General features: G+C 40.6%; 1 protein-coding gene across 1 annotated transcript in view; it reads left to right on the top strand.

The window, feature by feature from the left end:
- SRPX2 (sushi repeat containing protein X-linked 2) overlaps positions 1-16556 on the top strand; it is a 40198-nt gene that overhangs the window by 3126 nt on the left and 20516 nt on the right. Inside the window, exons 3-7 of the mRNA XM_028523056.2 lie at positions 3537-3617; positions 11959-12150; positions 14199-14375; positions 14665-14791; positions 14957-15078. Coding sequence (XP_028378857.1) covers positions 3537-3617; positions 11959-12150; positions 14199-14375; positions 14665-14791; positions 14957-15078 — 699 coding nt within the window. The remainder of the gene's footprint in view (positions 1-3536; positions 3618-11958; positions 12151-14198; positions 14376-14664; positions 14792-14956; positions 15079-16556) is intronic.

The raw sequence follows: 16556 nt of genomic DNA, 5'->3' as shown, positions 1-16556 counted from the left end.
CTGACATTGAGATGAAGAAATTCAAGTCAAGCCCTTGGCAGAGTACATACTGTTTAGAATTAAAGCAGCCATCCTCCCCAAACTTCACAAGTTACAGTTCAAGTATACAAGACCAAAATTCAACCAAAGACCATAGGATTTAGGAAGTAGAGATTAGATGTCTCAAAACTCAATTTTGAACAGCTGTAAGAAACCTCATGGAATACAAAGGCCTTTACCTTTTCCAGGATGAAAGCCTAATCTACTGGAGTCTTGAGGAAAGGGTAATTTTATTTAAAAACTTAGATTATCTGTAGTTCTTAAAGGTCTGTTGCAAAGGCGGCACTGCCACTTCCATAAAATCACCAGAGTCTATACTCCTTCTGAGGAGCCCATGCTGTGAAATCTCTGACAGCCCTGCATACCCACTCATTCTATCCTATTCTGTTCTTAGGTGGCTATATGATGAGACAAATTTGGAATTTCCCTCCATTGCTAGCTCAGCTGTCTGACCTTTCTCCATGCATTTGTTCATCCATTCACTGTGTACACTATAAATAAATATACATATATACACACATGCACACACACATATATAATGTATATATACATATGTATACATATATATGAGGAATTTATTTATAAAAAATGTGTATTTATTCTTACACATTTAAACTTCTTCACCTTCAAAGTACTCTCCATTTGATGCAATACACCTATCAAGATGTTTTTTCCACTGCTAAAAATAGTTTTGGACTCATCAATTTTGATGCCTCTTAGTGTTTCTGCTGTTTTTTGTTTCACCTCTTCCACATTAGCAAAATGTTTGCTTTTGAGGACTTTTTCCATCAGGGAAAGAAAAAAAAGTCTCTTGGGGCAAGATCAAGTGAATAGGGAGGGTGGGGCACAGGGGTCATGCCCTTTTTGCTCAAAAACTGCTGAATGCTTAGTGCAGCGTGGGCAGGTGTGCTGGTAAATCACCCATCATGAAATGGGCAAATGCATTGAAAGGGTCTTCAGAAAAATTCACTGAAGCTGAATGCAGCCTCCAACACCAACGCCAGATGGTAAGCCAATTCAGGTGGGTTCCTAGAACACTCACCTAGTGGGGGAAACATGTACTACAAGGGGCACACCCCCTAGAAATAATTTTGGGTTTTGGGGGGTCCCCTGCAGGGATTGGGAAGGGTTAAGACTATGAATAATGCAAATAGTGTGTTAGAGGTGGATATTGGAATATATGTTCAATCCAGGAAGTCAGACCATATTTGCTATTATAAGCCAAGTAGTGTGGATCTGAAAATAATCTTCAACCGCCAATTACATTTACAAGCATATCTTTGTGAAGGACAGTGCTTGAGAAATGCTGCATAAACCTCTCTACTCTGGGACTGAAGAAGGACAAACAGATAGAACAATGTGGAAAGGGTGCCCCTCTAGTTATATATCATTTTGTATCCTAATATTTGCAGAAAATACCCAAAGATGGGCAGAGAGGGGAAATGCACGTGCTTAAAGTACTTGGGTGGCTTAAGCCCATTCCTGTCACAAAGTTGGCACTGGTGCAGCTACCCCTGGTGTAAACTATCTATAATCATCTGGCTGAGTCTTCCCTTCAGCTTTCCCACATCCCCTGTAATTCTGAAATGATGTAAAATCTTTGGTGGCCTTCGATCCCACATACACAAAGTAAAAAAGCGGGATTGCAAAAAAGATTTTGGATATTTAGCACTGCTGGACATTGTCCAAAGTCCTCCCTACTGCCTTCTTTAGTGGAGTATTGAGCAGGTCAAATGGCTCTGGCCTGGAATGCCCACTCTACACCATACTAGCTGGGAGACATGGGGTACTGTATTCACTCCTCTGAGTCTATTTCCTCATCTGTACATTACGGACAAATGAAGGTGTCAACCTCACTGAGATGTTAGGATGACATAATGAGATAACATATGTAACAGGCTGAACAGAGAACACGTGCTCAGTGATAGCAGTTGTTGTTATCCAGCTATAGGCCTCTGTCATTCCAGCTTGCTCTTCTGGTAAACAGAGGCCTGCTCCCTGCTGGCCCTTTTTTCATAAGTGAGGTCTGGAACTAGAGTGTGGGGACTGAATCCTTTAGGGTGTCACACACATCTGGCCTCCTGTTTACAGGAGTTGTAAATCTTTGAGGTTATGCTAAACTGAAATAGCTGACAAGAATTCTGACCTCCACAGAGAAACCTCCCATGTGGGAAAAGAGAGTGAGCTTGAGAAGAAAATTTTTAAAAAGTCAAGGGAAAGAGAAAAAAATGAACTCTTTCCTCTGGAATGAGGGCAAACCAAGGACATGATTTCATATGGCAAACTTTCAATTTGATTCATGCCCTTGTTCTTCAAGTTGGACTGGTTTCCCAACACCCTCCACCCCCAATCTGTGAGGAGCTTCATCGTCTAGCTCTCTGTTCTCTCATTTAGTGTAGGGGTCCCTGAGCCTCTTCGCAGACAGGTGGCTGACACACTTGTGGTCTGAGTGTTTACACAGGCCAAAGGGCTCCAGCAGTAAAACTCAGCCCTGTTCTGGAAGCACACTCTCTCCTGGAAGTAAATAATTATTCTGTGACTCCAGCATGGCATTCTGTTTTATTCCTGTGCGTGCATTAGGGCTCAGGGAGGCTGTAAGGAGGGCTTCCTGAAACTTCACTCTGGAAAAGACCAAGTTGTGTTACAATTAGTTTGTGTTCATGACCGATTTCCTGCCATCTAGTGGAACACGGTTTAGTCTCCCAGACAGCCACAGACCTGCCTGTACCAGGGACTGAGCCACTTAATGGAGTAAGGGTGGACTGGGAACATTATCTAGCTCATCAGCTCCTTCCTAAAGCTTCTGCTGATTAGAAGGACCAGAAATTTTTCCAAAGGACTTTGCTTTCTTTTTCTTTTCCCTCCAAACCAGAGCAAACTACGCAGGATGTGAAACTATTCTCAGTTCCCCTTGGCTTCTGATCCCTATTTACATTGGCATGGCAATAGTAACCTAGAAATGGCAACCAGGTGGCAAAAGGCTGGTACTCTGTGAGCTCGTGGGAGCTTGAGGAACTATTTCCTTCTGAGGACTGTGAACAGGCATATCACCAGTGGAAAGACCCTTACTCAGGCTCAATTTTTTCCTCCTACCTGGGGCAACTGTCCAACCTCAGAACTTGGTAATCAGCAGCTCACCAAGACTCATGTATTGCATCAAGGAAATGGGTCATTTGTAGTCCTGATTGGTGGGATTGATGGATAGTCAAGAAGTTTTTGTTGTTGTTGTTTTTTTTTTTTTAAATGGAGGCTTAGTTCTACCAGTACCACCCTAACCCACCCCAGGAGCTTGCCCTTCATGTACCTGAGGTGTTGAGGTTTGCCCACAATAGTTCTATTGCTTCATAAGGTAGAATTTTCCCCATTAAATATCCACCTGGCTCTCCACCCATAGAATGCCATGTCCTCAGGAAAAGACCAAGTTGAAAGGGGGAAGGGTGGTAAGGTCTTGAGTGAGAAATCAATATGTCATCTTGATATTGTCTTATTTACTCTAGGTTCAGGCTACAACCCAAATGAAAGCTACAATGAAGTATATGCTAAAGAGGCCCCACAGGTCCCTGCCCTAAACTACCGAGGTAATACTCACTGCTTCTCAGGCTCAGGAAGGGTCTTTTCTGGCCTAAGGCCCAGGCCCTTCCTGAAGCATCTTTATCCAGCTTGGCTTATATCTGCCAAAACTGAAGCTCAGGGAATCAGGGGCTGTGATTTCCAATCATGAACTTGGTTACTCACTTGCTGTTTGACCTCACCTCTCTAGCACTAAGCTTGCCTATCTATTACTAACCATTAAGTACTGACTGAGCGCCTCCTGTATGTCTAATCTTGTGCAAGGTAAGCAGTGGATTATACAAAAATGTGTGTTCCCCCAAGGAGCTTACATTCTGCTAGGGGAAGAATTATTGAGTGGGCAATACAATTAGCACATGTAGAGTGAGTAAGTGTGAAATTATGTGGTAGCAGTAAATGCAATAGGAGTTAAGAGAAACTAGTCAGGTTTGATTCCCAGCCAGGGTACATGCCTGGGTTGCAGGCTACAGCCCCCAGCAACCGCACATTAATGTTTCTCTCCCTCTCTCTCTCTCTCTCTCTCTCTCTCTCTCTCTCTCCCTCCCTTCCCTCTCTAAAAAAATAAAATAATAAAAAAATAAATCTTTTAGAAAAAAAAAGAAAAACTAGTCAGGGAAAAGATCATAAAAGATGACATTTTTTTAAAGATTTTATTTATTTATTTTTAGAGAGGGAAGGGAAGGGGAGAGAGAGGGACGGAGAGAGAGAGAGAGAGAGAGAGAGAGAGAGAGAGAGAGAGAAACAGCAATGTGCGGTTGCTGGGGGCTGTGGCCTGCAACCTAGGCATGTGCCCTGACTGGGAATCCAACCTGCAATGCCTGGTTCGCAGCCCATGCTCAATCCACTGAGCTAGCCAGGGCAAAAGATGAAATTTTAGAATAAGACTTGAATTTTGGGTAGAGTCTGAAAACTAGAAAGGGGGAGGAAGGGCATTCAGAAAAGCAAATGGCCACAGATACAGAGGTAAGAACAAACCTCTTAGAGAAAGGAGCTTACTGGAGGAGACAGGATGTTCAGAAAGTAGTAGAAGATAAAGTTGAATATAAAGCATGAGACGAAACTAGGGAAGGCTCCGTGATCTACCAACTCTTCTAAGGAGGGGCAGGAGGAGTGTCTGTGAAGAAGGCTGAATAGCTATCCCTGTACTACAAGGAAAGTTAGACCAGGTAATATGTAACATCCCTTACATTTCTAAGATTCTTGTTTTTATGCATTGCAAGCCATACAGAAGACTTTAGCTGTTGTACTATGAGTTATAAGGAGCCATCATATGTGTTTGCCCAGAGGGGTGACATTTGAGACTATTAACCTTATTATTGTGTATGTTATTGTGTACAGAAAGTAGGGGTTCAGGATGGGTAGAGCCTAGGTAAGGGAGACTCTTTAGGAATCAGTAACAGATAGTGGCAAAGAAATGGAGGGTAAGGATGAACTCCAAAGACATTTCAAAGATATGGCAAGTCCTGACTGGTGTAGCTTAGTTGGTCAGGCAACATCCCACAGGGTGAGAGGTGACTGGTTTGATTCCCAGTCAGGACACATGCCTGGGTTGTAGGTTTGGTCTCTGGTTGGGGTACATGAGAGAGATAACACATTGATGTTTCTCTCACATCTATATTTCTCTCCCTTTCTTTCTCCCTCCCTTCCCCTTTTCCTAAAAATAAATAAATAAAATCTTTTAAAAAATAGATGGCAGGACTTGGTACAGATTCGATGTAAGAGAGGCTAAGAAACAATGATGTCTGAAAGCATCCAGTCTGAATACCTGGGAGAACTCTATGGCCCTGCTCAGAAGGATAAGGTTAAAAAAGAAAACTGCTTTGGTGAAGATGCACTATAGGCATAGGAAGAAGAAAGATGGAGCTTTGTGAGCCATCAGCTTAGATGGATGAGCTTCCTGAAGGAGCAGAAGACCAAGGTCAGAGCATTAGAAGGCATCTACAGATGTCAGTAGGAGAAGAAGAGCCAACAAGAGAAAAAGAGATAGTTAATGGTCAGCCATGTAAGAGGAGATAAAGATAGTATCTATTATACAACAGAAGCCATGGGAGAAGAGGGTTTTAAGGAAGAGGAAGTGGTAAGAGATCCACTGTGTCAAATATTGCAGAAACAATTTGAGGATGCTGAAAACATTATATTTGGCAAGAAGGTAAATGGTAAACCATGAGAAAAGAGGTTCAATCAAAAAATGATAAGAACTTTGGGCTCCTATATGCTCCTTTTTTATCTTCTACCTATGTTCTTCTCACTGCCAAGTGGTCCACACCTACTGCCTCTCAGTCTCAGCACCCAGTAATTCCTAAACTTCCTACAGCCTGCTTCCACAAATCACCATGCTTAAACAACATGCCTTGAAGATCACAAGTCTATCCCAAAGCCCAAATCATGTGGCCCTTTCTTGTGCTTCAATCTCCGAAGTTTCTCAGCAGTGAGCACACTCCCTCTTCTCAACCCTCCTTTCTTGGGTTCAAAGACATTTCACTATTCTGGTTACAGCTGAAGCCAAGAAAGGAGATGGGCTCTCTACTGGTGACAAAAAAGAGAATCATGCATGGATCTGAACTTTGGGTGACCCTGACTTTTCTCCTTGACTCCTGGACTACATCTCCAGTTGCTGCTGGACACTTCCATTTGGAGATGTCTAAAACCAAATTTGTTTATCTTCCCTGAAAAAGGCTCCAATAGATGACCTTCCTACTTTTGATAATGGTGCCATCATTTTCTTAAAATTGTCTCAATCACTCTGACTGAGTGGTTTAGTTGGTTGGAGTGTCATCCCTCATACCAAAAGGTTTCAGGTTAAATCTTCAGTTAGTGCACATACCTAGATTGCAGGCTTGACCCCTGTTCAGGGCACATAAGGTAGGAAGCCAATCAATGTTTCTCTCTTACACCAATGTCTGTCTGTCAGTCTATCTATCTATTATCTATCTATCTATCTATCTATGTATCTATGTATCTATTATCTATCATCTATCTATCATTTCTCTCTCATCTCCCTGCAGTTTTCTAAACTCAATTAAAATATTCTCAGGTTAAGATTTTTAAAAATACCTCAATGGCACCTTAAGTAGCCCCCATCACCTTTAATAGCCCACTTTTCCTCATCATCTCTCACTAGTCATTCATCAAAAGATGTCATTTTTTTATTGATCCATGGATTAAAACTTCTATTATCTCACACATGGATAATGACAACTGCCTCTTAACTGAATTCTCTGATTCATGATTTCCCCTCTTCAGGGCCACTGTGATCATTTCTTCCAGAATTAGTCTCAGTCAAGCTGCCCAGCAACTCATGAAATGTATGTTTTGGCCAGCTTAGCAGAACTCGACTCTGTTACCTGACTAAATTAGCCCACCCTGAGCTTTCCCTCATCCATTTATTTTTTTACTCATTTATTCAATGAATATTCATTGAGTACCTACTATGTACTCTTGGTACTCTTCAGATGGTAATCTTCTGAAATAAATATTTATTATCTGGAACACTAATTTTGCATTCACTATATATTGCCCTTTTGGTTTACTTTTTATTACATTCAGCAAAATATCTACCTATTTAACAGAAACAGCCATGTATGATACCCCACTCAAAGCTATGTAAAAAGTTAATGCTCAAAACATGTTTACTGGATGGTTGGCATTCTTGGATTAGAAGCCACATTGTAGAAAACTATAAATAGGATAAGTGGATAGGAAGAAGCAGCAGATGCAGAATGTACTTTCAAGAGGTCTAGTGATTCTGTGATTAATATTAACCTGATCCACTGGTTATTTTAAAATCTGTACAAAGCCTTATAGAAAAATATGAGCCATATACCAACCTTTGGGTTTGGGGTCAAGTGCCTTCTGGATCTGCACATAAAACTAATTGGGTGAAGTTATCAGTGTTGCAAGGGGAGAGGGGCCTGGGAAAGTACAACCTGAAGTCCCAACCTCTTTTGTAAGGTCTTTGTGACCTCATAATCCCAGCTTCAGACTTTTTGTAATTTGGAGATGGTGTCTTCAGGTGTTGCTGCGTGAAGTGGGATGCTCAAACCCAGACACTGATTTAGGGAATATCATTCCCAGGGCTAGATGTAGTTTACACACACAATTTCATTTGATTCTCAAAACAGCCATATGGAACTGATTTATTACCCCCATTTTACAGACCAGGAAACTAAGCTCAGGAAAGTTAATTTAGAGAGTTGCAGAGCTTAGAGGTGATGAGCAGGAATTTAAACCTAGGTCTGTCTGACTCCAAAGTCATGCTCATTCTATCTCTTGTATTAAAAATGTTACCTAGTGTTTTTAAAAAAGAGGAGTTAACCAGTAAAAACCAAATCATTATTTGCCCATGTAGCTTGATGCCATTTTCATTCATCTTGAATTTACTTTCATTTCCTCTCTTGATTCTTAGCTTGGAGTCAGAAACCCTTGTCTGAGGTTTGTCATCGGTCCTCTGGACTGCCACTTTCCCTGAGGATTGTTTTAGCCCTGAGCAAGCTGGTAATTTTGCCAGGGTTATCTGAAGATAATCACAGAGAAGACCCTTTCAACCCTGTTGTAAGCAGTTTGTTTCCTTTATAATCTCTGAAAAGTGACAGGTGAATAGCTGCACAGATAGAGGTCATGGGCCTGAGTTCAAGTCCCAACTCTTCCACCTTCTAACTCTTTTATCCCAAACACTTTTATGTGCCAGTCGCTGTGCTATGTATTTTATGTTATTTCATTTAAGTAAATTGCATGCTTGTCGTGGTACGGGAGGATCTCTAAAATTCATTAAGTTTATTTAAAAAAGCATTGGTGGGGACCGTGGGCATAATATGCTATTCTAAATATTTTAAAAGAGAAAAATATAAGATTATATAGCTATATTTGCATTATTTGCTTTATATGCATAAACTATTAACAGTGGTTCTTTATGGTGAGACCAAGTGGCACTATGTGTCAGACCAGGGGTGGGAGGGAGACTTTACTGTGTAATAGTTTATACATTGTGGATTTTGAACCATGTGCCTATATTACCTATTCAAAAGTGTAAATGTATGCTTCAAAATAGCAATCTAACATGCTACAGTGGTAGATATTGTGGTTAGAAAAACTATGGGTTTGGAGCCAGACAAAGCTTGGGTTCAAATCTCTGCCCTTTACTTGCTGAGGGACCGACCATAAGCAAGTTAGTTCCTCACCTACAAGATAGGGACACACCTGCCTACTACACAGGGCTGTTGGGAGAACTATTTGAGGTGATGAATGTGAAAATAAAAATACAAATCATGGTACCCAGCACACAGTAGCCACTCAGTAATGACTAGCACATTTCCTGCCAGACATTTTCACCATGAAGTATTTAGCCATGTTCTGAGTTTCAGTTTTCCATCAGCATTCTTAGGGTACAGTTGTTAAGCCAGTTATAAATCTTTATAACTATATTGTCATCTCTCCTGTATTTCTGCATCTCATCTACATCAAGGGCATGAAGGCATTGTCACAGGCCTCACTTATTTCCACGTAGCATACTCACAAATTTTCCTTGCTCTACCAGTCTGGTGACCTTACACAAAGAGGAAATGAAATCATTCTTGAATGACTTGTTCTTGGGGACACTTGAATATCAGCACATCTCTTTCTAACTGGTCATAAGCATGTGTTTAATTATTGTAGAATACAAATATATGTACTGTCAGTCTCACCAGGCTATAGTGCCCAGAGGCTGCCTTCTTTTGCCTTCTGGGGATCTAATATACAGCATGGTGACTATATCTAATGATACTATATGTATGGTGCTGGGGTACTAGAGATATCAGAAGGAATTTATATATATATATATATATATATATATATATATAATATAAATTAGTATAGTATATATATATAGATAGATAGATACTGTGCTGTATACCTGAAACTAATATAAAACTAGAGTAAATATCTAGTTTGTAACTGAAAAAAAATCATATTGTGCAACTTAAATATATACAGTTTCATTTGTCAATTATACCTCAATAAATCTGGGGGGTAAGATAAGGTTTTTGTTCTTTTCCAGCTTTCCAACATGTTTTCTTTATACCAGGATTCCTCTGGACCAACAAATTTGAACTTATTTACAATAGCTAGGCCCTCTCTCACTGTCTCAGTATTTATCCTTATCTCTACATTTCCTTTTACTGTGTTTGTTTGTTCTATGTATTCCAATCTGATGTGTATTTTCCTTGACAGAATGTGGGAGAGGAACAGGATGTGAGTGATTGTTGAGGTTCCAGACTAAAGTCTGGTCCCATATAAAGTCTTTATGATACATGTTGTGATCACATAATGAACAGCTGTGCAACTGTAGTGCTTGAGACTTTGTGTAATTTGAAGATGGTGTCTCCAGATGGCAGCCTTGTGTTACAGCCACAGGCTCAAAACGAATACTGAAAGCTACAAACAACTGTGTTGGTGTTTGAAGGATAGTTTTCTCACTGTCACCTGTCTTCATTCTTCCACTGCCCACAAGCAGAAGTTCCAGCATTTCTCTCTTCCTTTAACTTCTGATGTGCTTTTTTTTTTTTTTTTGAAAGCCTCCTTGTTTTTGTCCCTTAGGATTTAGGGATTGAATGAGCTCACATGGGGTAAGACTACCCAACCTCAGACTAACATGTCTGTGTCATCCTGTGTATGTATCTTTGGACAGATAGCCCCTTGCTTGTTTATAAGTGTCCCTTTAAAATCTGCACCTGTTGAACCCACATTTCTATTGTGTAGCCAATGATGCCATTTTATGATGTTTTTATGATTTAATGACCGTATTACCTTCAGTATTGAACTGGGATTGGACTTTCATTCTTAAGTAGTCTTCTTTAATATTGAATTCCCTTCCTCTCTCTAACCTCCATCTTCGTATCATTTAAAAATTATTTTAAATTTACCTACTGTGATTTTCACTCTTTTTTGTGCAGAGTTCTATGAGTTCTGACAAATGCATAATCATAGAACCATCACCACAGTACCAAACAGCTCTATCACATCAAGAACTTGCCCATGCCTCTTTGAGGTTGTCTAGGACTCTCTCCCTGAAATCTGGAAACCATCAATTTGTCCCTATATTTTTGCCTCATCCAGAATGTTGTACAAAAGGAATCCTACAATATGCAGCTTTTTTGAGTTTGGCCTGTTTCACTTCACAAGCTGCATTGGAGATTCATCCATGTTAGTGCATGTATCAACACTTCCTTCTTTTGTGTGAATAAACAACAGTTAGTTTAACCATTCACCCAGAGAGGACAGAGGACATTTGAATTGGTGCCTGCTTTTGCAGTTGTGAATAGAGATACTTTAAACATTTGTATACAGGATTTTGTATGAACACAGGTTTTCATTTCACTTGGGTAAATACCTAACGTAGGATGATAGAGTTGCATGGCAAGTGTATGTTCACCTTTATAAGAAACTAACAAAATATTTTCCAAAGTGGTTGTCTCATATTGTATCTCCCCAGGAATGCATAAGAATTCCAGTTTCTCTCCATCCTCACCAGCACTTGGTTTTGCCAATTGCTTTAAAGTTTAAACATGTTAATGGGTACATAATGGTATCTTGTTGTGGTTTTAATTTACATTTCTCCAGAGACTTATGAAACTGAACATCTTTTTATGTGTTTATTTGCCATTAGTATATCCTCTTCAGTGATATGCCTGTTCATGTCTTTTGTCCATGTTCTAACTGAATTATTTGCTTTTTACTGTTAAGTTTTGAGAGTTCTTTATATATTCTAGATACTAGTCCTTGGTTGGATGTGTGGTTTGCAAATATTTTGTCCCAGTTTGTAGTTGGTCTTTAATCTATTAACAGTGCTTTTCAAAGAACAAAAGTTTTTAATTTTGACAAGTTTCAATGTGTTGATTTTTTAACTTAATTGTGCTTTTAGTGTCATGTCTATGACCTGTTAGCTCTAGATCCCAGAGATTTTTTCCTATTTTTTTAAAGTTTTATAATTTTACTTTTTACATTTAAATTTATGTATATTTTGAATTAATTTTCATGTAAGGTGTTAAGACTTAGGTTGAGATTCGTTTCCTCTCCTCCTCTTCCCTTTCCTCTCTTTCCCCTTCCCCTTATCCCTTCTCCCTCCTCCTCCTTCTTCTTCTGGCTCTTTTTCTTTTTTAACTATGGAAGTTCAATTGCTCCAGCAACATTTGTTCGAATAGCTATCTTTCTTCCATTGAATTGCTTTTGAATCTTTGTCAAAAAATCATTTCATCATAATTGTATGGGTCTATTTCTGGGCCCTCTTTTCTGTTCCATTGATCTGTCTGTCCTTTCACCAACACACTGTTTTAATTACTGTACTTCTAGCTTACTTTTCTTCCATTGCTACAGTCCCCCGATGGTGTTATACATTAAACATTCAAGATGGAGAAGCCACATGCTACTCACCAAGGGGAGGAAATTATCACAGTACCCTGGGCACTCGTTGTGATCTCTCCTGTAACCGGGGCTTTCGACTGATAGGACGAAGGTCGGTGCAATGCCTGCCAAGCCGCCGCTGGTCTGGAACTGCCTACTGCAGGCGTAAGTGGTGTGTGTGCAGATTGATACATGTATATGAGAGAGGCCAGCCAGCCACTGAGGATATATGCCTGGAGGTGTTACTATGCCTTCTGTCAAATGCAAATTGAGAATTTTCCACAGGAACCCAAAATACCATTTCCCTGTCCTAACATTCTAGCTCTTTTCCTCTCCCTGTAGTTATTGTCCAAGTAATAAGGGCATTTAAGCAGCAAAGAGTCCTTCTGGCTTGGGGACTGAGGAGTGTTTATAAGACTTGGGTTTGGGCCCTGACGTATACCTGGGCCTTCTTCTGAAACACTCAAGGAAGTATGGTCTCAGACTCTTTCCAACTTGTGGCAAACTGTAATACTTCCTGGCCTAGGGCCTTATAAGGCCTTGGCAGTGAAGTTATGAGACATCTGTTATTCTTCATATTCTTCAGAATAGCACAAAGAATTCTTACGCTAGAATGTGGGGATGCTAATGCACACATTCCAAATCATGTCTGCCTCAGCTCCCAAATCCCTATCTCTTATTCAAGACCTACAACCTACGTCTTTTTATTAGCTGAGCTTTGCCTGTCCATATGTCTATCTCTGAATGCCATTTGTAGGACATCCATGTGTGCAGGGCCCTGTATTGGTTTCTTCATAAGCTTACTCAATCCCAGATTGAGTCTATCCCAGACTAATGGGATAGAAACACAAATGTGTGAATGTGAATGTTCTGTGATCACACACACAGTGCTAAGCCTTCAGAGAGAAATTCGGTTGGTTAGAAAAGATAAGATGTGGGGGAGAGGAGAAGCTTGATAGCCAGAAATAAGGAAGCTGCCACACTCCTCTAGAGAATTAATTTGTTTTAGGAATTAGACTCCATTGTTTCCAAAACAAATTTGAATTGGCCTCACAACATTAAATAGTATAACTCTATAAATGAATATAAAACCAGTTAAAAGAATGGAGATGTACATATTTCCAGGTGCCTAAAATGAGTTAATTACTGTTTTTGAATAATTAATCTGGCTTTGCTCTTCCTCATAAGAGACAAAAAAGCAAATACTTTGGATGTGTCATTTTAACTGTTATATAATACTAAGAAAACAAATTCACCTGAAAAGACAAACATTTCTTCTTGGCACTGATTTCAAGGATGTAATTTTTTGCAAAAAGGAAACCAGAAAACATAAAATGCAATAATCTTCAAGTCTGTTTTGACCTTGAAGAAAAATGAACATAGCTTACAGAATCTTTATGCAAAGCTCCACTAATTGAACTTATGCAGGGTTAGAACTTAGAAAATGTAAAGGCATGTATGGCTTGCCCACTTGTTTCAAGTAGCAGATATTTCAAACTAGAATTTGGCAAGCACAGGCTCACAATCAACTCAGTAGCAGTCTCTGCTTCTGGCACATATATTATCTAAAGCACATGGATTCTTCTTTAATCAAATACCACAAAGTTGGCTCTCCAGACACTGGCCTGACTCATATTCTCATCCGGATAGAGGGCCAGCCTACTTTCACATGTAACTGAGCCTCAGCTGAGGAATGCCTGTGACAATACCAAAATAATAAAAAGGAGCTCTGAATTTGTTCAAGGATATCTAACATTTGAGGAACAAGAGATGAAAACTATTAGCAGCTAAGGCCCTAAATGCATCCAGAGGTTTGTATGCATCACCCCTTTTAATCTGCACAACAGTTCTATGATATATCCACATTTTAGTGGTGAAAATACTGAGCCTCTGAGAGATGACATAACTTACTCAAGTCAGAGAGCTTGCAGGGAGTGGAGCTGGGATCTAAACTCAAGTGGGATTATCAAGTCCATACACAAGTCATTTACTTCTTTGAGAACCCCTCTCCCCAGTACTACTGTACCTTATTATAAAAATAAGAAGGCAATTAGGAAAGACAGGCAATTAGGCACAAAAATGTAAAGGAATTTTAGGGTAGGGTTTTTGTATTTTATGTTATCTCTGATATGGTTCTTCCCATGCTAGATGACCCACCATCACCTCCAGGTAGTCCCACAAGTCACTGAGCTCGCCACTTGGTTTTCTCTTAGAGATGAGATGCCACACATTGCCATTTATTACGAGTGGCACCTATACCTGCACAAATGGGGTGCTTCTTGACTCCTGCTGTGACTACAGCTGTTCCAGTGGCTACCACCTGGAAGGTGACCGCAGCAGAATCTGCATGGAAGATGGGCAATGGAGTGGAGGCGAGCCTGTATGTGTAGGTAAATGTTGGTCACTCCCAGTTGTCCTGCTGCAAAGAGTCACCCTGGTGTTGTGTCCACAGAGGATGTGGAATCCTTACTGCAGAAGGCATTCTTGTTTGTTATGAGAGGGGCACTCTGGGCACATGCTTAAAGAAATTATCACTTCCCCAAGAGCTGGGCTTTCTTGAGCATCTTGAATAGAGAGAGTATCTTTTACTTACCCACTGGTGTAGTATTGGATCTATTGGGTTCCCTACAGGAAAGGCAGGGGGCCCATGGGTCAGCACTTGATTTCTGACCTTGGCAGACATAGATCCCCCCAAGATCCGCTGTCCCCACTCACGTGAGAAGATGGCAGAGCCAGAGAAACTGACTGCTCGAGTATCCTGGAACCCACCTTTGGTGAAAGATTCTGCTGATGGTACCATCACCAGGTGAGTAATGGATACCCTTTATGCTTCCCAGCAGCTTCTCCAGACTCCCATGCTGAGGCTACAGTGATGATGTACCCCATCCTTAGGATCAGGGTCACAGTGATGATGTGACCCTGATCCTAAGGATGTCTTTCCTCAGTGGTTCTCTTACTCTGTTCCATGTAGGGTGACACTTCGGGGCCCTGAGCCTGGCTCTCACTTTCCCGAAGGAGAGCATGTGATTCGTTATACTGCCTATGACCGAGCCTACAACCGCGCTAGCTGCAAGTTCATTGTGAAAGTACAAGGTCAGAAAGAACCCTTCCATTTCCACATTGTTCATTATTCATGCTCTGCCCTGACCTGCTAGATGCCACCACAACCCTCTTCTCTCTATACCTGAAACAAAAACCTCCTTTAGATTGGGTGAGAGAAAAAAACAAATTCACTATAAAGCAGGGGTCCCCAACCCCTGGGCCATGGAGCCAGGAGTTAGGAGCCAGGCCACACAGCAGGAGGTGAGCAGTGGGCAAGTAAGTGAAGCTTCATCTGTATTTACAACTGCTCTCCATTGCTCACCTTACTGCCTGAGCTCCACCTCCTATCAGATCAGTGGTAGCATTAGATTCTCGTAGGAGTGCAAACCCTACTTTGAACTGCACATGGGAGGGACCTGGGTTGCACACTCCTCATGAGAATATAATGCCTGATGATCTGAGGTGAAACTGAGGCAGTGATGTTAGCACTGGGGAGTGGCTGCAAACACAGATTATCATTAGCAGAGATGTTTGAGTGCACAGAGACCATAATAAATCAATTGCTTGCAGACTCATATTGAAACCTTATCAGTGAGCGGCAAGTGACAATTAAGGTGCATCTGGTGTCAGGCTTTATAGTGGCAAATGAGTTGATGTACTTTAATTATATAGCTGCATCTGGTGGCAGGCTTTAATTCAGAATCCAACACTTATTTTCAGTCTACACATGGCCTGCCCATTATTTTATTTACCACTCTCACCCATGCTTTTTTCCTGCACCATGCACTTGTCTCAGTCACAGTTTTGGTAAGCCCACATAAGAGCCAAAATGAGTAAAACATAAATGTCACTGAAGAGCTTCTTTGAAAAGGGGGAAAGACCCAATGATGACACAGCAGAAGACTCTAAGACTGCCAACAAAAAAGGTACATTTAAGAGAAAATACCAAGAGTCTTACTTAAATTACAGGCTCATTGCAACAGGTGATTCACATTCTCCAAGACTGCTTTATGTAATATGTGGTGACCAGCTATCCAGCAAAGCCATGAAACCTTCAAAACTGCTTTGCCATGTAGAGACCAAGCACCCTACTTTAAAACACAAGTCTTTGGAATTTTTCAAAAGAAAAAAATGTGAACATGAAGAACAGAAGCAATTATTGAAGACCACCACTTCATCAAATGTGTCTGCACTGAGAGCATCACCCTTAGTGGCTAACCACATTGCTAAAGCTGAAGAGCCCTTTACTGTTGGTGAAAAGTTGAATCTCCCCACTGCTAAGGACATTTGTTGTGAACTTTTAGGAGAAGCTTCAGTTCAAAAGGTGGTGCATGTTCCTCTTTCGGCCAGCACCATAATTAGATGAATTGATGAAATAGCAGAGAATATTGAGGTACAATTGTTACAGAGGATGAATGACTCACTGTGGTATGAAATCCAGGTTGATGAGTCTACCACTGTTGACAAGGCAACAATGCTCACTTTGGTGTGATATATTTTTCAGGAGGATGTACATGAGGATACATTAT

Source organism: Phyllostomus discolor, chromosome X (assembly GCF_004126475.2).
Source record: "Phyllostomus discolor isolate MPI-MPIP mPhyDis1 chromosome X, mPhyDis1.pri.v3, whole genome shotgun sequence".
Classification (NCBI taxonomy): Eukaryota; Metazoa; Chordata; class Mammalia; order Chiroptera; family Phyllostomidae; genus Phyllostomus; species Phyllostomus discolor.
This window is presented reverse-complemented; position numbering and strand designations above follow the sequence as displayed.